Source organism: Octopus sinensis, linkage group LG15 (assembly GCF_006345805.1).
Source record: "Octopus sinensis linkage group LG15, ASM634580v1, whole genome shotgun sequence".
NCBI classification, from domain to species: domain Eukaryota; kingdom Metazoa; phylum Mollusca; class Cephalopoda; order Octopoda; family Octopodidae; genus Octopus; species Octopus sinensis.
The window spans coordinates 41370376-41393120 of NC_043011.1; the positions used below are offsets into that span (position 1 = coordinate 41370376).

Below are 22745 nucleotides of genomic sequence, written 5' to 3' on the forward strand. Positions count from 1 at the left end.
TTCTTTCCAGAGTTGCTTATTGTATTATTAATTTGTTTTTATATCTAGACACAAATATAAATGCATTTTCTCAAGTGATAGATAGATAAATAGATAGATAGATAGATAGAAGATAGATAGATAGATAGATAGATAGATAGATAGATAGATAGATAGATAGATAGATTATGTGGTTTATATGTTTACATGCATATATATACATATATACACCGTATATATATATATATATATATATATATATATATATACAGTGTATATGTATATGTATATACACACGCACACGCGCACACGCACGCACACACACACACACACACCACAGATCATACAGTTTATATATATATATATATATATATATATACACGCATATGCATGCAGCATATACACACACATTTATATATAAACTGTAAAATAAATACAGTAATCGCTCACCATATCGCGGTTCACCTATCGTGCACTCAGTACATCGCGGATTTTTCTGGTTAATATATGTGATTTATATCGCGGACTCCTCAGTATATCGCGGGTTTCTGCGGCTGATAGGTATTTATAATTTTTTAGATTTTAATTATTTCTGTGGAAGGTTCTGGAACGGTAACAGCTGCAATAGTCGAGGGATTACTGTATATATGTTATATATATACATGCAAACTGTATCCGTATGTATATATATATATTCTATATTAGATTGCGTATACATATAGGCGCAGGAGTGGCTGTGTGGTAAGAAGTTTGCTTCCCAATCACACAGCCACTCGTGTGTGTATATATATATATATATATATATATATATATACGTATGTATGTATGTATGTATTCATTATTTTTGTCTGTGTCTGTTCCTCCAGACAACAGATGTTGGTGTGTTTACGTCTCCGTCACTTAGCGGTTCGGCAAAAGGAGACCGATAGAATAAGTACCGTATATCCGGTCTATAAAACGCATCGGTATTTAAGCCGCAAGGCCGAATTTGGGAGGAAATGTTGGTTTTATCCACACATAAAGCGCACCGGTGTTTAAAAGGCCTATGGTGCTACGAGTCCGCAGCTAGCTTTTTGTTGTTGACGTATATGTAGTTTCAAAATGCCTTATTTTACAACTATGAGATGTATTGTTATTGTTATCATCTTATGTTACTATAAGCAACAACAAACACATTTCGTCAATATTAAAGTCTTTATTAGATTAGAATAACATTATCAAAACATGAAGGTAAAACAAAGCAAATACCGTGAATACTTTGGACAGTTCTAGACTTCATATTGCAATAATTCCATAGCCTTTTTTTCAATCTTAACTAAATTTGAATCTGTTAAAATAAGTTGCAGCCAATATTTGATTACTTTTTTATATATAACTAGCAGTATCGCCCGGCGTTGCTCGGGTTTGTAAGGGAAATAACTATATAAGCATTTTTAGAGAGTTACTTCCCTTATAGATGCCAATTCGAACTTTCTTAGCCATTTCTGTTTTGGTGTCTTCAAGCCATGAAGTCGTTGTTCTAAAAGAACGCTGGTCTCCTTGACAACGCTTTACGACGTTGATTTCCTTACACTCCCTTCCCCACAGCTTCACGAGGGAGGGAAGAAGGGGAGAAGCAAACAGGTGCAGGTGTGACCATGGACGCCAACTCCGCCGCCATCGACACACGAAAAATTATGCATTAAAATGGAATAAAAAATGATGTTAAATTATTTTTAAAATCGTAGACTCATCGTAGACGCGCGCTAATACTCAGACAGGCTCGATATGAATCACGACTATAAGATACCCGAATTTGGTTAAACTGCACCGCAAAATGTGGGAGTAGTTAGGAATCTAAACAGAAGGGGACAGACACTCACACAGCTACAGTTTTATATATATAGATTATCGCTGTTCAAAGTCACCTCTGATTTGGGGTTACTTTGAACAGTAATGTATTTTTTACTTATGTTCAAAAGTTGAATATGTTATTTGAAGGGATAAGTTTTCCATCAACTGAAAGAGTCGCTTTTAAGTGTTGGAAGTACGAGGATACTTCTGTAACACTTAAACATGCTCAGGATCTTTTGGTATTTTGGCACAGGCGTGATGCTTATTGGGATTTGTTTCGCTTTAAAAATGAATTAGTCCATTCAGCTGAAGGAAAATTGTTTTTAAATTGCGTTACTGGGATCTTTTCGGTTTGATCGGCAGTTTTTAACATAATTTCTAGGTAACTAAAAACTTTTAAACTTCGTACACTGGTAGAATGTGTTTATAAAACATCTTTTTCTCTTGGCTTTATTGAGAAAATTCTATAGTTTGTAAGATATTTGGGTTTTTTTTTTCTTCAATTTCTGCAATTTCAACCAATTAGTGACGTCTATTGAGTTAAAAAGCATTCTGTTCTATATGAATATGTCCCTCGTTTAAGAAACAGATTGGGTTTATTTACATTTCTGAAGAAAAAAAGATACCCTTCCCCCACCCCTAATCCTAACTAACCCTAACTCTAAAAGAGATTGAAATGCAATAGATTCGATTCTAGGGTCATAATTATGGGTGACAATTTCATATGACACCGCTAGAAAAATTGCCGTTCAAACCGAAAAGATCCCGTTACTGTGATACCTTGAGCTGTGATATAAAGAGGAAATAAAATATTACATCTTGTTTAGAGTTACCCCGGTGTTCTAAGTAACCCCATTTCACGGTATGCTTTGTTTACTTCCGGGGACCAACGTACTGTAGCAGGAGTCTTTCACATTGTTCGCCGACCGACCTTTCCTTTGAAAAAATCACTGGAATCATTTGATCTTCATACACAAATTATTTTCCCCTTGAAACTTATAAAAACTACATACTTTTCTATAAGCCGCATACTTAATTTCCCAGGTAAAAAAAAATAGCGGCTTATACATCCGAAAGTACGGTACTAGGCTTATAAAGAATAAGTCCTGGGGTCGATTTGTTCGACTAAAGGCGGTGCTCCGGCATGGCCGCAGTTAAATGACTGAAACAAGTAAAAGAATATACACATATACATGATTTATACATACATGTATATGATTTTTATATAGTTCGCCTCTTTATAACAGCGATTAATATTGGTTTCAAATTTTGGTACAATGCCAGCAATTTCGGAGGAGAAGTCGATTAGGTCGACCCCAGTACTCAACTGGTACTATTTTATCAATCCCGAAGGGGATGAAAGGCAAAGTCAAGCTCGGTGACGTTTGAACTCGGGACGTAAATAAAGACAGAATGCCGCCAACCATTTTGCCAGGCGCACGGTCGATTCTGCCAGCTTGGTGCCTTGGTGCTCATGAAATATTGTCAACCGATATTATCAGTGCTTTTCATCATATATCATCAGATATCATCATCATTATGGTCCCGTGTCGGTGGAACGTAAAAGACACCCACTATATTTTCGGAGTGTTGGCGTTATGAAGGGCATATATATATGTGTGTGTGTGTGTGTGTGTGTGTGTGTGTGTGTGTGTGTGTGTGTGTGTGTGTGTGTGTGTGTGTGTGTGTGTGTGTCTGTGTGTGTGAATGTGTGTGTGTGTGTGTATTATATATATATACTATATATATATTATATTATATATTTATATATACTATAAATGTATATATTATATAATATATATATCATATATATATATTAAACTTCGATAAACTTAGATATGTTTCGACCAATGATTGGTCTAGGCCATGTCTAACTTAATAGCACCACCTGATAGGATTATTTGAATCCTGTTTAAGTCAAGTTTTGTTTATGCTCCATTCAAGTAGTGAGTTTTTGTTGGGTGAGTTGTATCCAATTATGGGTGGCTTATCTGGTATTCCTTGAAGGAATCTATCCAGACTCCGTTTAAAGTTGATGGGATCCTTTTCCTCTTTGATCTCTTTTGGGACAATGTTAACTAGGGCAGGGCCTGTTGAGGAAAAGAAATTATGTTGCAGTATACATGTATGCTGTGATCTTGAATTGGGCAGGGGACGTATGGCCCGTGGTCCCAGTCTTGGATGAACCTTGAAGCTAATGTTCAGGTCGTTTGGGCAAAGTTGGCAGTATATTCTCCACATCGTACAAATGATGTACCGCTCACGGCGACGCTGGAGAAAGTAGAGCTTCAAGGCTTTAAGGCGATCCTAATAATCGAGAGCAGCCATGCCTTCAATTCGTTTAGTGAGTGTCCTCTGGGGTGATTCAATCCTCGAGATGTTTTGTCTTGTATGGGGAGACCACAGTGGGCAGCATTATTCGAGGTGTGGCCGTACAAAGGAGGAAAAAAGTGGTATGATGACACCTTGTTCTCTGGACCGGAAAGTTCTTAAGATCTAGGAACTCATCCTACGAGCTATATCGACCTTCTTGTTGATGTGTGCACTCCAACTGAGATCGTCATCAACAATTACACCCAGGTCTCTGATATTGTTAGAGGCTGTGAGCGGTTCCCCTGAAGGAAGAGAGTATGGCTGTTTTAGTGAGTAATTTCTTCCAAAATGCATCAGCTCAAATTTTCCCTCGTTCAGTCGCATTTTGTTTCTGTCTGCCCATTGACTCACAGCATATAGATCAGACTGGAGTTGAGTTCGGTCTGCTTCTTCATTGACGATTTGCTGGAGCTTGGTGTCATCAGCAAATATTTTCACTTTGCAGTAATGTACGACACTGGAAAGGTCGTTTATGTAAATTATGAAGTGTAGCGGACCCAAGACAGTCCCCTGGGGGACACTGCTGGTGACTTTTGCTGGGCTTGAGTGGACTCCATCAACTACAACATGTTGTGTTCTATTCGCCAGGAAATACTTAATCCAGTGTAGAACTTTTCCACGGATTCCAACATTTGCCAATTTTGAGAGTAGGATATTATGGTCTACCCTGTCGAACGCTTTGCTGAAGTCAAGATATATGACATCAGAGTTCGAACCTGTTCCCAAGGCTTTGAGTACATCTTCAATGTGGTGTAAGAGCTGTGTTAGACAGCCCCTGCCACAGCGAAATCCATGCTGATTTGTATTTAGGAGTTTGTGGGTCTCTAGGAAGTCAGCTATCCTTGATCTTAACACTCTTTCAAACACTTTAATGATGTGGGAGGTGAGTGAGATTGGGCGATAGTTGAGTGCGAGGGATCTGTTTCCCTGTTTGAAAACCGGGATTATTATATATATATATACCTATATACTATATATATATAATATATATATATATATATTATATATATATACACACACACACACACACACACACATATATATATATATATTATTATATATATATATATATATATACATAAAAGTAAAAAAATGGTACAACGAAGCACCGGTATTTACTGGAAAATAGCGAACGTAATAAATACGACGCTAATGTATAGCTTCACTGCGTATGTACTAGTAAAGATGCGTGTGTGCCACAAACATGAAAAAAATTGTCTTACCTCTAGGAAGAACATCTGAAAAATGAAAAACCTAGATAACGGATAATGCAGTACCGGTTTCGGATATTTCACGGGCTATTCTTTAGTGGAAAGCAATACTCTCGTATTGCATTACTATTTTCATTGAAACTTCTTCACTGTTCTCGCTCTGTTAACGTTTTGGCATTCAGACGAGTGTACTGGCATAGATGTGGCAACATTTGAAATATTGTTGAGGTTTATGCAGCTAATGAGGATAAATCAAATATACGTTTGGCATTCGTATTTTGAAAAATCCGAAACCGGTACCGCATTATCCATTATCTAGGTTTTTCATTTTTCAGATGTTCTTCCTAGAGGTAAGACAATTTTTTTCATGTTTGTGGCACACACGCATCTTTACTAGTACATACGCAGTGAAGCTATACATTAGCGTCGTATTTATTACGTTCGCTATTTTCCAGTAAATACCGGTGCTTCGTTGTACCATTTATTTACTTTTATGTATAATTTTACTCTCACGGGCTATTCTTTACTGGAAATAGTATTGCATACTATTTTAATGTATATATATATTATATATATATATATAATATATATATATATATATATATATATATATATATATATATATATATATATATTATATATATATATATATATATATTATACGTGTATATATTATACGTACATATATTATACATGCATATATTACACATACATGATGCGACAATGTCATCAGCCACAGCTACAATCTCACTTGGCTCGCCAGGTCTTTTCAAGCACAGCATATCTCCAAAGGTCTCGGTCGCTTGTCATTGCCTCTGTGAGGCCCAACGTTCGAAGATCGTGCTTCACCACCTCATCCCAAATCTTCCTGGGTCTACCTCTTCCACAGGTTCCCTCCATTGTTAGGGTGTGACATTTCTCATACAGCTGCCCTCATCGGTATGCAACACATGGCCATATCAGCGCTGTCGTCTCTCTTGCGCACCACATCTGATGCTTCTTATGTCCAACTTTTCTCTCAGGGCGCTTACACTTTATCGTGTAAGCAGACTGACATTACACATCCAGCGGAGCATACTAGCTTTATTTCTTTCAAGCCTATGCATGTCCTCAGCAGCCACAGCCCATGTTTTACTGCCGTGTATCATGGCTGTTCGCACGCATGCATCATACAGTCTACTTTTCACACTGAACAAGAGGCCCTTTGTAGCCAGTAGAGGTAGCTCTCTGAACTTTGCCCAGGCTATTTTTATTCTAACAGCTACACTCTCAGAGCATCCACCCCAGCTACACTCTCAGAGCATCTACCCCAGTCTTCGACTTGATCACCTAGGTAACGGAAGCTATCAACTACTTCTAGTTTCCCCCCCTGGCATGTGATGGAATCTCTTTTCTGTACATCTTTGGTGTTTATTGTCCCTGTGCATTTGCGACACATAAAATCTATATTCCCAATTAACATTCCTTTGATATTGTTGCACCTCTTATGTGTCAGTAGCTTACACTGGGCAAGCCTTTTCTGCAGATCGAGCAGGGCCATCTGCCTGAAGGGATTTATGATTTGTCCGCCTTCCTACTTGCTATGACTTTGGTTTTTGCTACATTGACTCTAAGGCCCTTCGACTCTAGACCTTGCTTCCACATCTGAAACTTCTCTAGTTCTGGGAGTGATTCAGCTATAAGAACAAGATCATCAGCATGGAGGAGCGCCCAGAGGCAGCCTGTCTTGAATTCCTCTGTTATTGCCTGGTGAACTATGATGAACAAGAGGGATCTGAGGACTGATCCTTGGTGAACCTCTACTTGTACCCTGAATTCATTGCTATACTCATTATCAACCCTCTCCTTACTGACAGCATCCCTGTACATGGCTTGTGCAGCTCTCACCAACCACTCATCTATCCCTAGCTTCCACATTGACCACCAGATAAAGGATCAGGGTGGGTGCCTGTCAAAGGCTTTCACTATGTCATCAAAAACCAAGTACAGAGGTTTATCTTTGGCTCAGAATTTCTCCTGCAGCTGTCTTACCAGAAATATAACATAAGTGGTGCTTCTCCCTGGCACAAACCCAAACTGCATCTCGTCTAAACTAACTCTCCCTAATTAGTTGGACTATGACCCTCTCCGTGACTTTCAGCATCTGATCCATCAATTTGATACCCCTAATTATTCCTATCTAAAGCGTCACCTTTACCTTCGTAGCAGTTGACTATGGTGCCGCTACACCAGTCATTGGGTATGACCCCTTCGTGTATCACCTGATTGACTCTACGGGTGAGTAGGCTATAGCTGACACCACCAGATATTTTAAGCATCTCTGCGAGGATTCCTGATGGGCTGGGGGATTTCCCTGTCTTCATACCCTTAATTGCTTTATCTACCAAGGTACTCTCAAATCGGATAGCTGGTCCCTCTGTTGGGTCGACATTTGACAGACTCTCTTTCTCTCATTCATTCTCTTCAATTAGCAACCTTTCATAGTGGTGTCTCCAAGTTTCTCCCTTTGCAGCCTCATTAAATGCAAGTGAGCCATTATCCATGCGGACACATTTCTCTGTGACATCACGATTCTCTCACACTGTATTGCAATACGAAATACTTCAAGTCTTTCGTCCTCACGGTGCAGAACATAGGCAATTTTTTTTTCTTATCTGCTTCTACTCTGGCTAAGTAAACCTGTCACCTAGCTTCCTTTCTGGCGATCTGATACAGTTCCCTGCTACCACCGCACTTCCAGCCCTTCCATGGCTGTTTCTTTTCCCTAATGGTCCTGTCAGCTAGATTGTTCCACCAGCATGTTACCTTGGGTCGAGAGGGGACTTTACAGCATCCACAGAGTTGGTGAGTAGCCCTCAACAGGTTGTCCCGTAGGAACCCCCAGTTGTCTTCCACATTATGTGATGCTACATCCTCCTCTTTTTCGTCAAAAGCTTCAAATGATAAGTCTCTAAATCTATGTCCATTTGCAGGATCCTTAAGCTCCCAGACCCTTCTTTTCCATGCTGGTCGTCTCATGAGCAGTCATTTAGCCCTGATCTTGATATTGCTAACTACTAACCTATTTTGTGGGGTGCATTCTTCACCTAGGAAAATGTGGGCATTTATAAGTAGTCATCTTTCCCGCTTCCTGGCGAGAATGTTGTCAATCTGACTAGTGTACCCACTGGCATATTATATATATATATATTATATAAAATTGCACTATCTAATGTGTCCTTCTTTTTTAAGGTACTAGAGTGTGATACGAAGGACATTTGGCTGCTGTTTCCACCAGCTTAAATCCAAATCAACAAACCAGGCCCAGAAGACAGGTCTGTCATCAAAAATGTTCCAACCACAAACTTCACATCTTATTTCCAGGGTTTCCAGTCACGACATAAGTCCATCAAAGACTACATTTCTCCAAGCACATACTCTCATTTCTTTCTCCAATGACAGCTCGGTATGTGCTTTGAAGGAAATTTGGTTTGGGTGCTATTACTAGTAGAACAAGTACTTCATGTAGAAGAACAGCAGGCAACCTTTCAGATTTTCGATACAACTGGTAAGACATCAAAACAACATCATCATCAACATCTGTTTTCCACCTGGTCTGGGTTGGACAGGAGCTGGCAAGGCCGAGAGCCATACCAGGCTCCATTGCTTTGGTATGGTTTCTATAGATAGTTGCCCTTCCTAGCGCCAAACCTTCATAGTGTACTGGGTGCTTTCTACGTGGCACCAGCACCGATGCTTTTTGTGTGGCATCAGTACCAGCGCTCTTTACATGGCACCATTACTGACAGGGTCACCAAATACCTTGCAAGACAAAACAGGCAAAAGCTCCTCAACTGGGAGGGTGGAGTAGTTCTGAGGGGTGGTGGTGGCTTTGTGCCAGATGAGAGATTAAATGTATAGATCAATGGTTCTCAACCGGGGTCCATTTAAGATTTTTGGGGGGTCTACAAAACAAAATAGTAAATTGCGGATCCGCAATAGTATTTTAAGGGCCCCCTGAAAAAATTTTACTTTTGAAATAGGAATTTTGATAGAAGTTTTTGAACATCGAATGGCTATAAGGGTCCACCAGAATGAAATAGTAATCAAAGGGGTCCACAGAGAAAAAAATAGTGAAAACCCCTGGTATGGAGGAACAGATTTGCTGAAAGAAATATTTTTAAAAAATGAAAAACATAAGAAAATGTCCCAGAATCCATAAAACAATTTTTTTTAAAGAAAAACAACAATGTTATATAATATAAATAACCTAAAATTTATTTTAATCCAGAGATTCTAGCAAGAGAAAGAGGAGGAGAAGGAAATAGGGAGGTGGGGGAGGAGGAAGACCAATTTAAAGAAGAAAACTGCTACAAGTCTGTTACAACCTTCTCAATGTTTTAGATGGTGAAGGGCCAGGGAAGAAAGGCAGAGTAACATTGAGTGTACCATCATTAGACACAGATAATTATAATAATAATAACAATAATAATAATAATAATAATAATAATAGTAATAATAATTTTTTACACTGGCACAGAGACCAGGAGTTTGTAGGTGGGGGTGGAGGCAGGGTTAGGTTGAAAATAAAAATACCAAGTGTGGTCCTGGCAGGATTTGAACTCAGAACATAAAGGGACATAACTCAACTTTCTTTTGAGTCTAATTTAGGCACAGGTTCAGAAATATTTTAGGGCACCTGAAGTCAGTTGATTCTAGCAACGCAACGACATTGGGCTGTGACTTCTTGGAAAACAGTCGAAGTTGAAACCACAGCACAGTACAGTTACATCAAAGTACATGCCCATGTTACAGCAGTACAATCACAACCTCATTATATGTTCTCAAATAGAAGAGGAAACCAACAAACACAAATTACATTGTAAACACACAAACACAAGGAAAAGCACACACAGACATCATTTTCATTTAGCGTCCGTTTTCCATGCTAATATATATATATATATATATATACACAAACATACATACACACATACATATGTATAGAATTTTTATTAGAAGCAACTCTAATAAGACAAGAATTATTGATGCCACTTATTTAATATGTTTTGATTAAATGCTTTTGGCTGCTGGATTTCATCCAAGAAAAATCCCTTTATGACATGAAGTTTTCAAAAACACTGAATACCTCAAAACCAGCTAAAATGAATCGCCCAGTAAGTGAACTATTGATATTTTGCTGCGATTTCAGCTCTTCAGCACCGTACTCCTGAGTCACCTTCAAAACAAATTCAAATCGCTGGTCTGAGGTATATAATAATTTCTTTATTAAAACTTAAGTTAAGAGTTTGTTATGTAACTCAAGTTTCATGCCACTGCAATCTTCAGGCAGTGGTATGAAAGCTCAAGTCATGAGACAAACTCTCTGCTCCAGTTTCAGTAAAAGAAAAAAACATATCTTCTACAACATGTATTGAGCACTCTTTTCTCATTCCTTCAAAATAAAGCAATGTGTATGGATACATACATGTGCATATATATATATATATACACACATACAAGCTGCCAAAAGAATGTGTGCACTCTTCAGGAGAGGAAAAGATCTGTATAAATATTAAGTAGCCCTATGAAGATAAATATCTCTTTCAATGTTTTATCAAATTGCAATAACACCAAATTAAAATATTTATATAGATTTTACTTTTTCTGAAGAGTGTAGACACTTTTTGGGTTGACTTTATAGATATATATATATATAATTTATTGTTCCGTTAAGGTAAGATCAACAAAAGTACTCCATCGAGTGAGAGATATCATTTAATGTATGCAGTATAAAGATATGAGCTACTCGTAGTTTCTTGCATTGGAGACACCAGGCATGTTATAAAAACCTGCCTAGACCCAGGTCTCCAAAGGAAGAAACTATTAGTAGCTTGCATTTTTATAGTGTACATTAAAGGATATATATATATATATATGTATGTATTCATATATACTCACACACACACACACACACACACACACACACATGATTGTCCAAGATAAACTATTCCATAGTTTTCCAGCTGATATATTAAATCAAAGCCGTTACTGCTGACATGCGTACACCTCTACTGTCCACATCTCAGATTCCATCCAATGACCACATCCAAACTGACCACAACCACCCCATCACACTGAAGAAAACCCCATTGATTCAATCCTGCAGGCTATATCTCACTGACCATAACAGCCCTGTCCACACATTACACCAGCTACAGGTCAGGGAAATACTCCTGGCCCTCAACCACAACCCTTAACCTAACCAGCCTCAGTTTCAAACTACATAACAATTTAGCTTTTAAGGTTTTCAGCCCCACCTCCCCTTTTTTTTTACTGTTTTTCTTTCCTTGTTGTTGTTATTGTTACTTTTAAGGGGCAGAAAAAGAGTGAGAAATACATTTGCCCCCTTCTCCTCTCTCCTCTGCCTATGACCCTTCCAGCTTCTTCATCATCATCATCATCATCATTGTTATTATCATCTACCTCGTTGTCGTCATGATAATCGTGATGCCGAAGCGAAGGAACAACAAGGTGGGGGTGGGGCAGGAGAGAAAGAAAGAAAGACAGAGGTGGAAGTGATGTTCTGGTGCCAACCCTGGAGCTGTACGGACCACAGAAGTTAAAAGTAGGAATCAGTGGCAGAGTGGATCGGGTAAGTCACATTGTCCACATCTGATCAGGAGTTCAAATCCACTTCAAATCCACTCCAAAAGCAAGACTGTGATTATTATCATTATTATTATTACTATTATTAATATTACTGTTATTGTTATTATTATTGTCATCATCTTTATTATTAGAAATCATTATCATCCCATTCGTCATCATCATCATCATTTTCATTATTATTGTTGTTTTTGTTGTTGTTCTTGTTAATGTTGTTGTTACTATTAAGGCTCTTGTTTACAATACTTCAACAAAGTCCTGTAGATTTCTTTCTGGTTGGCATTAGTTCGGATGCCATAGGTGTCAAATACAGTGCGACTAGCTCGGAAGCCCTCACTTTGGAGCAGATAAACCATCTTGGACAATCTTCAAGAAAACACACAAAAAAAAATAGAGAAAGGATTAAAAATAACAAAAAATAAAACAAAAAGTGTACAATAATAATAACATGTTTTGTCTTGGTACAAAAGATGGGCCACAGCAAATATTCTGCTCAATACTACAGATTTGCTTGTCAGTTGTTTGACCTTAACCAGTTGACCATGTCCCTTAGTGGCTGACGATATGTGCATCTCTGATCACAAGCAGAAGTAGTGGGGGAGCATCATAGCCATGTGTTGAGAGAGATTCTTTGGGGGCTTGAATAATTCACCCCTGTAAACATGGGTGTTTTGCTCATCATCCTTAAACCTTATTCAGGGACCCTTTGAGTGGGATGGCCCACTCAACCTGAAGAAAATTCTACCAGGGGCCCACCCGCAAGGTCATGCACTGTTTATCTTGATATGAGATCACCATGCCACACACATATGCTTATGATGCATGTGCCTGGTGTACCCTTATCAGACGGGTAGTCATGATGGATATATTGGGCTTTGTATATTTGTATCCCAGTGTCATTTTGATGGCATGCACTGCTCTCTCACTCAATAATAATAATAATCCTCTTTAATATAGGCACAACACCTGAAATTTAAGAGATGGGGCTAGTTGATTATGTTGGCCCCAGTGCTCAACTGGTACTTATTCTATCAGCCCTAAAAGTGAAAGGCAAAGTTGATCTTGGTAGAATTTGAACTCAGAACATAAAGTTGAATGAAATGCCGCTGGACATTTTGCCTGGTGTGCTAACGATTCTGCCAGCTCGTCACCTTAATAATAATAATAATAATAATAATTTCTATAACAGGTACAAGTGGCAGAAATTTGACACAAGGTGTGGTAATCAATTAAATCCACCCCATGAGGGATGAAAGACAAAGCTGACCACAGTAGGATTTGAACTCAGAATGTGAACAACCTCAAATATATACTGAAATACAAGCCTGATGCTCTAACAGTAAAGCTGTTTATTTTATTATCTGTTATGTGCAGGCATGGTCATGTGGTAAGAGGTTTTCTTCTCAATCTCATGGTTCTAGGTTCATTTTCACTGTGTGGCACCTGAGACAAGTGTCTTCATCTATAGCTTCGTGGATTTGGTTGACGGAAACTGAAAGAAGCCAGTCACATATACCTATAAATATGTGCATGTGTGTGTGTGTGTGTGTTTTCGTGTTTGTGATTGTCCCCCACTGTTTCTTGATAACTGGTGTTGGTGTGTTTATGTCCCACAACTTAGCAGTTCAGCAAAAAAGACATAGAATAAGTATCAGGCTGAAAAAAAAAACACTAGGGTCAATTCATTCAACTAAAATTCCCCGAAGATGGTGCCCCAGCATGGCTACTGTCTAGTGACTGAAACAAATATATACACACATATATATATATATATATATATATCTGGGTGGTATATAAGGGCCCATATAGTCATTGGATGCTGGTTGGGTGAACACCATACTGGGCTAAAACTTCCAAAGAGTGACGCAAACCCCAAGTCCTACTTCAACCTCCTCGTGGTACCACAGGGATCTAAACCAACAGGAGAGGATGACTGTGGGAGTCTTGTGCAATATAACCACGCCACTCTGAGCAGATGTGGCTCATTAGTTATGATTGGCAACCTGCCTAGGAGGACACTCTGAAATAAAACCTATGACCCAAGGAGCTCTCATCACAGTTTGCTGGGCCACCGCTGGGTCTAAAAGTGTAAAGGGTGGGACCTGTTCTGCACAGACTGCACTTCAACTGTAAGACTTTCTCTTTATAAATGTCCTGAAATTTGACCCATTTTATTTAAAACATATATATATACATATATATATATTTCGATTTCACTTGCCTCAACAAGTCTTCGCAAGCAGAGTTTAGTGTCCAATGAAGGAAAGGCACACATAAGTGGACTGGTTTCACCCCTGGCATAAGCCACAAGGTTATGTTCTCACTTGGACTTGCCAAGTCTTCTCAAGCATGAAATCAAATTCAATGACTGTCATCCGTGCTAGTGGAGCGCTAAGAGTACCATACGAGTGAGATCGGGGCCAGAGCAAGAAGCTGCCCTCCAAGTCGATGGCACATTAAAAACACCATTCGAGCGTGATTGTTACCTGCGTCGCCTTACTACAACTTGTGCTGGTGGCACGTGAAAAAACATTCGAGTGAGGTCATTGCCAGTGCCGCTGGACTGGTTCCTGTACAGGTGGCACATAAATAGCACCATTTGAATGTGGCCGTTGCCAGTACCGTCTGACTGCCCCTCGTGCCAGAGGCATGTAAAAGCACCCACTACACTCTCAGAGTGGTTGGCATTAGGAAGGGCATCCAGCTGTAGAAACTCTGCCAGATCAGATTGGAGTCTGGTGCAGCCATCTGGTTTGCCAGGCCTCAGTCAAATCATCTAACCCATGCTAGCATGGAAAGCGGACGTTAAACGATGATGATATATATTCTTTTACTTGTTTCAGTCATTTGACTGTGGCCATGCTGGAGCACCACCTTTAGTTGAACAAATCGACCCCAGGACTTATTCTTTGTAAGTCTAGTACTTTTTCTATCGGTTTCTTTTGCCAAACCACTAAGTTACAGTGACGTAAACACACCAGCATTGGTTGTTAAGCAAATCCACTAACAAGGCTTTGTTCAGCCCGAGGCTATAGTAGAAGACACTTGCCCAAGGTACCACACAGTGGGACTGAACCTGGAACCATGTGGTTGGGAAGCATGCTACTTACCACACAGCTACTCCTGTATATATTTATTCAAATTTATTCATATACATGACGGCTTCTTTTAGTTTCCGTCTACCAAATCCACAGACAAGGCTTTGGTCAGCCCAGGACTATAGTAGAAGACACTTGTCCAAAGTGCAGCACAACAGGACTGAACCCAGAACCATATGACTATGAAGCAAACTTCTTAACCACACAGCCACATCCATGCCTACAATCATCTAATTAATATAATTACTGAGAATATTTTGTTTGTTTTTTTACTTGCTTTTGCCAGGTTCTTGCTGTGAACCAGTGTCAGACATAACAACCCCCGTCCAACATACAACAAAATAATTAGAGAGAAATTTTTAACTTACTTGGGGAGGAAAACACCTTTGAACTTGCGTTTGTGGATGTTATAGAAAAAGGGTGGCATAGCCAGTACAGGGCTTGGGTCAGGATCAGGAAGACAAATCCTCTTTATAGGGGGCTCATTGGTGAGATTTTGACAATTTCTCGCACTCCTGTCTACAGCGAAGTCCATTTTCAAGTTGCCGTGGGGATCGGAAGACGTTGACACGACAGTAACAGACACAGCACCCTTCATGTTGGCCGTCATTTCACTTGCATTGGCGTCGACAATAGCACCATCACCATTTCCAATTGCTGAATTCTCAGATGTTGCTGGGCCCACATCAACTGAAGCAGCAGCAGTAGCAGCAGTAGAAGTAGTAGTTGTGGTAGTATTATTATCATTATTATTATTATTATTTTTATTATTATTATTATTATTACTTTTATTATTACTATTATTATTTTTGTTGTTGTTGCTGTTGGTTTCTACGTTGTTATCAATGGGGTTGCCGGACACAGTCCTTGAGAGTGAGGTGCTTGACGAGGACAGCAAAGAAGCCGCAGGTGCCGATGACGAAGTCTTGCGTTTCAAACTGTTAAGGGCTGACCTCTCGTTGTGCTGCTGAGCGGACAGTGAAGGATAAGACAACAAGACAGAATGTGACGGTGATGGTGAAGACGAAGACTGGCAATTCTTTGAAGATGAGCTGGAATCTACAGGACTTGAACTACAAATGCATTCATTAAAAATTGAACTAAGTTGGGCCTCAAGGCGCTCACTGAGTTTCATATCTCTAGCAACTGATATCATCTGTTCGACAAACTTGGCATTGAATATGTTATCACACCTGCAAAAAGAAAGATATTAAAACATTATCTATAAATGTAACAATCTTTTCAACTATAGGCACAAGACCTGAAATGTGGGGTGGGGTGGATAGTCGATTACTTCAACCCTAATACATGACTGGTACTTATTTCATTGAACCCTAAAGGATGAAAAGCAAAGTCAACTTTGCTGGAATGTAGAGATGGATCATCATTATCATCATCCAGTGTTTTAAGTCTGAGTTTTGTCCCTGTTAACAGGGATGGCTGGATCTACCCCAATGCCATAGCAACTGAGGCAGGCAGGTGCAGCCCACCCCAACCTTTGGGCTAGCTGGTGCCCATTCTCCCTTGCTATCATACAGCTTTTTTGAAGCTGGATTTTCTATGGGGAGCATGCCCTTTCTTACCCCTAACCTCAGTTTCAAGACATGCCATCCCAAGACCAAGGCCCCTACCACAATTTTTAAGAAATGTGGTAGAAAACTAGCTCAGGAAAGCAGGGACACTACTCCCTGAGACCCCTTTCGGAGCCCCCACTAATGTTGCTAAACATTTCATCCAGCATGTTAACGATTCTGCTAGCTCGCAACCTTAACCATGAACATAAAAATGATGGATCCTAATTTAGGCACAAGGTCCATACTTTTGAGTGTACCAGAGTATTTGACTGCTACTTTCTTTTATTGACACTGGAGAGATGAAATGCAAAACTGATCAGAGCAGGATTTGAACTCAGAATGAAAAGGCCGGATAAAATGGATTTAGAGTCAAGGCCAGCTATTTTGTGGGGAGGTGCTTAGTCATTACTATTAACCCCTTGGACTGATAGGGTGCTCATTGTTTTATAGAGTGATCTCAATAGGGACCACTTAAAGTGATCTCAAGACTATAGGGACTAATTCTGTTATACAAAGAAACTTCTTCAATACAATAAGGACCAGCTTGTATTACAAACAGACCTCTTTATAGTAAGGACTACTTTGTTTCAGAACCAGAGCTAAATCCTTCATGAAACTACAAAGAACCCCCAAAGAGTTTGAATATGTACTTACCACATGGGGCCAAGTTTTAATGCTGTTTTACCAGGAGTTTCTGATTGACAATCACAAGGAAGAAGATCATAGAGGTTTTCTACAAAGCAAAAATTAAATTGAATTTAATTTAAATAAATAAATAAACAACAAAACAGTGGGTGGGGCCATAACTGGTCGTGGGGTCAAGATATACTGTACTTCTGACCACAAGGTCACATGTTCACATCTTAATACAACTCTTCTTCTTGTCATGAGACCCACACCAAAACACCAAATCTCTTGCTTTTTCCAGTTTCTATAACTGAACTATAGAAGCAATCATTCGCTGACAAAGAATTGGATGGCCCATATATATATATAAACATATACACACATATACACACACATATATACATACAGAATATGGGGTTTAGTTCACTAGTAATCTAAACTAATAGGGTTCCAAGCTCGTAACTGAGATGAGAGCTATGGATCCATTTTATGCTCCTGATTTACCAGTTATATATTTGTGAAAGAGGACAACAAACAACAAGGCATAACAAGCATCTCAGTAATAACATATGACTTGAGATGCTTGTTATGCCTTGGTATTTGTTGTCCCCTTTCACAAATATATCCCCCAAAAGATCCATACTCTGCAACAGAAGAGTTAAGATCAGTCCCCCACCCCAGTGATGTGGATTAACTTGCAAGAGTCTTGTACTAGTGCCACGTAAAAAGCGTCCATGCAATGCCATGAAAAAGAGCCTGTGTGGTGCCACATAAAAGTAGAGCCTGTATAGTGCACGCAGCACCCACTGTAAAGTGGTTGGCATTAGGAAGGGCATCCAGCCATAGAAACCATGCCAAATCAGAAAGGAGTCTGGTGCAGCAAAGGGAGAAGGGATAAATTTTGTGAAAAGGTGGTAATGGAGAGAATAAGGAAGGGCAGTGTTGGGAGTGGAAATAAAGGAGACAGAGGAAGAGGGAAGAGTAATATCAGGGGTTTGTGTGGAGGAGAGGGGACAAAGTAATAATGGGGTGGCTTCACTAGGTGGCCCCAGCCATAGGGTAAGCCAGTCATACGCTGGTAGGACAGACAGATATCCCTGCCAGCATATGTTGCGCAATTCATTTTAAAGCCCAAGACTTGTGATGGGTCCCTGTGACGGGATGGGTTAGTCCATCTACCATGCCAACATGAGTTGGATGGCTTGTTAGGGTCCTAGCCCTTATAGTTATATAAATCTATATGGTTTCAGTGCCTTCCCTTTCTTACACTACAGAAACAAAGTATCTTGTCCACGCACATCTACACATACAGAGACAGACACGATAAACAATGAAGATACTTACCAACACTTGCCCGCATTTCAGGACAAAAAGCTCTCTCTTCACAGATCTGACAGTGTATTAGAGGACGGACTTTCAGAGAGCACATGTCTGCATAATAGGGACCACGCTGCACTTTAATTACAACCAACACAAATGGCTCGACGCACACGCCAAACATCACCTGGATACCTTTGCTGCATTTTGCTGCAGATCTAGAGAAATAATTACACAGAAATATCTATCATTAAGAAGGAATTTAAATATATAAATGCTGAAAAAAGGTGTTAATTCAAGGAGAGAGAGTAAAACAGAGTGAGAGAGCCAAACAGATAGAAGGAGCAAAAGAGAGAGAGAAAACAGTGAGAGAGAGAGAGACAGAGCAAAAGAGAGAGAGACCCAAAATGATTTCAAATTTTGGTACATGGTTAGCAATTCTGGGAGCAGGGATGTGTTAATTACATCGAACCCCCCCCCCCCCCCCCCGTGTTCAACTGCTTCTAATTTTTTCGACCCTGAAAGAATGAAAGGCAAAGTTGACATTGGCAGAATTTGAACTCAGAATATAAAGACAGACTAAATGCTGCTAAGTATTTTGTCCAGCACGCTAACGATTATGCCAGTTTGTCGTCTTACCCAAAATATTGTAATTTAAAGAGACTCTAAACGGTGGCGCCGGTGGTGATATGCGTGTGTGTGTGTGTGTGTGTGTGTGTATAAAATGTTAACGACGGTGATATAATGGTGATGGAGGGGCGAGGGTGCAAAATCTACTTTTGTTTCCGCCTCCCCCATCCTTCTCTGGCCATAGTCCTGTAGAGATTCGCTGCTTTAGTTTCCGTTGGTTTCGGTTTTTCCCCCACAGGTAAATGTTGCATTAGCAAAGTTACCTCCCTTGAAATACTTGAGCTCTTTTGTTCAACCAACTGAGCTGCCAACACATTTAATATCTAATAAATACATAAACGGCTGAGTATTCCATTGATATGTGTACTCTTAAACTATAGGTACAATTCACTCAACACGTTTCTGCACAAGTTCCAGCAATCCAATTCCACATACAGGTCTTGGATAAGCCTGGGGCTAAAATAAAACACACTGACCCAAGGCACCAGGCAGTGGGATCGAATCCGTCGTTGCGAAGGGAACTTCTTAAATTATTCCCCTATCTTTTTATCGTTTAACTGTTTCAGATATTAGACTGTGGCCATGATGGGGCATCGCCTAGTAGAATTTTTAGTTGAACGAATCGACCCAGCACTTACCATTTTTTAAAGCCTGGTACCCATCTATCGGTCTTTTTTTGCCAAACTGCTTAGTTAAGCAGCGGTGAGGGTCAAACACAGACACAAAGGCACACACACACACACATATACATATATGATGAGCTTCTTTCAGTTTCCGTCTCTGTGTCGGTGGCACATAAAAACACCATCCGAAGACCCGGCAAGACTAGTCAGGCCATAACCCATGGCCCCTACCTGGGACGTAGTCAGTCCACCTGTGCATACCTTCCTTCTTGTGACACTTGTGAAGACCTGTTGAGGCAAGTGAAAATCAAATCAAAACAAATCAAAATAGATGAACATCAATGGAATTTGTATCCTTGTGGTACCAGTGCCGGTGGCACGTGGCACACAAGAAAACCATCCGAACGTGGCCGTAGCCAGTACCGCATCGACTGGCCTCCGTGCTGTGGGCACGTAACAAGCACCATCCGATCGTGGCCGTTTGCCAGCCTCATCTGGCACCTGTGTCGGTGGCACATAAAAACACCATCCGAGCGTGGCCGTCTGCCAGCCTCGTCTGGCACCTGTGTCGGTGGCACATAAAAAACACCATCCGAGCGTGGCCGTTTGCCAGCCTCGTCTGGCACCTGTGTCGGTGGCACATAAAATCACCCACTACACTCTCGGAGTGGTTGGCGTTAGGAAGGGCATCCAGCTGTAGAAACACTGCCAGATCTGACTGGACTGGTGCAGCTTTCGGGCTCCCCATGCCCCAGTTGAACCGTCCAACCCATGCTAGCATGGAAAGCGGACGTTAAATGATGATGATGATGATGATGATGAAATCCACTCACAAGACTTTGATCGATCCGAGACTATAGTAGAAGACACTTGCCCAAGATGCCATGCAATGGGACTGAACCCAGAACCATATGGTTGTGTAGCAAGCTACTTACCACACAGCCACGCCTGCGCCTGTATTCTGGATTGTTAAATACATCGACCCCTTTCCCCTTTGGTTTGGTTTTTCTGTTTGTTGCTTCTTTCGACGCGCCCCAGGACTGATAAGAGCAATTCAGTTTCCATGGTGAATGATTAACTGAAATGACAATACTCTCTCATACCCTGGATGGAACGCCAGTCCATCGCAAAGTTAACTTCCCGACTATTACTTGAACTCATTTATAGGTGAATGGCTTGGTGCAACGTGAAATGAAGTGTTTTGCTCAAAAACACTATTCACTGTCGACTCGAAACCACGCTCTAACAATCCTAAGTGCAACACTTTAACCATTAGGCTACGTGCCTTCAGACCAAACTCAATCACATTATCAAAATTACCTACTTTATAACAAATATCGGGAACCCTTCGATATTCGAACACGACGTCATACCCCCACACAACCTTCTCTCACAATATAAATAGCGACCAGGCTGAAAAAGAGGGTGAACGATGTCATCTCCTCACACCGACACTCTCTGGACCAATACCGAGGGAACACTCAAATATTTCCGACAATAATCACAGTGAAGTCCTTTCCCAGCTTCTATACTCCGCCAATATAGGATTGCTGCTTATCAGAGTTTTTCAAAATCTTAGTTTTGCGTCATTGACATGAATTAAGCTGTAAGGGAGATAACTCTTCCGGGTTGTAAACTGCAGAAAATTGGTTTTTCCATGTTTGACATGGGTCAGACGGAATTTGTTGAAGCAGATTTTCTACAGCTGGATGCCCTTCCTGTGCCAAACCTTCACCTGTTTCCCAGCAAGGTAATGCTTCCCTATAGCCAGACATATTTTTCATACAAAACTGGAAACAAACAACACAGCTTGTAAGACAGTGACACTCGTTAAAAACTCGTTTATAACCATCACATGACGTCAAGACAAGAGACACATACAGATGTATATATCTATACACACACATACACACACACACAGACAGACACACACACACACACACACGTGACACACTTTTACACAGTTCTTGCTTTTTATGAAATTCTAAAGATAAGCATTAGCACCAGTTTTAAGGTACTTCTTATGGAAACCCTGGGGTGCCATAATGAGTGATGCTTCTGAAATCTCAAGTGGTACCAGGCCTTTAAACATCAGACCCTTTTGCCCAGTCGACCCAACCAGGAGTTGATCAAGACCCAGTTTGCATCCCAATACCAGCAAACCACTGGTCTGCTCTCTTTATCCAAAGCTCCCTACTGACACAGTAATTGAATTTATGGAATTCCAGAGATGCTCTGTTTGAAGTCAGGGATATAGACACATGGAGGGACTTGGCACTGTGGGGTGAGTCCTGGCCATGCTCCTCTTGTGTCTCCCCAGAATGTGCTACTCTGTGCTGCACCTGATCCGTGCTATCCAGACATTTCATTTTGACCTGATGAATTTAGGAAGGGCATCCACATGTTGAAACCATGACAAAGCTGACACTGACACTTGGTGCAACCCTGCAGCTTCCTAGGCTCTGCCAAACTGTCCAAACCATGCCAGCATAGAAAGCAGATGTTAATTTAGGATGATGATGATGATGATGATGGTCTTGCATTTTTTTGCTGCAGATACATTCTGTGTTCATTATCCTATTCCTGTTTGTTTGGCTGAAAATCCATAAATCCATGCTGTTGTAGGATCACGTTCTCTGTCCACTCCAAAGATTATAGAGTTTAACAGAAAGGATTAAAATGGATTGAAGAGCAAAAAGTGGAAGAGTATTAGTGAATTTAGCCCTTTAGCATTTAAACAAGCTAAATCTGGCCCAGATATTCTACATGTTTCATGTTCAAAATGGCCAGATCCAGCCTCTCATACCTACCCTACAACATCATTCTAAAACT

General features: G+C 40.3%; 1 protein-coding gene across 1 annotated transcript in view; it reads right to left on the bottom strand.

Annotated features, from left to right (window-relative positions):
* Positions 1-9632: 9632 nt before the first annotated feature.
* The window catches only part of LOC115219748 (TRMT1-like protein), a 40922-nt gene continuing 27809 nt past the window's right edge, over positions 9633-22745 (bottom strand). The window contains exons 5-8 of the mRNA XM_029789985.2: positions 18688-18878; positions 17371-17449; positions 15511-16335; positions 9633-12410 (exon numbers count right to left, since the gene is read on the bottom strand). Coding sequence (XP_029645845.1) covers positions 12269-12410; positions 15511-16335; positions 17371-17449; positions 18688-18878 — 1237 coding nt within the window. The 3' untranslated portion in view covers positions 9633-12268. The remainder of the gene's footprint in view (positions 12411-15510; positions 16336-17370; positions 17450-18687; positions 18879-22745) is intronic.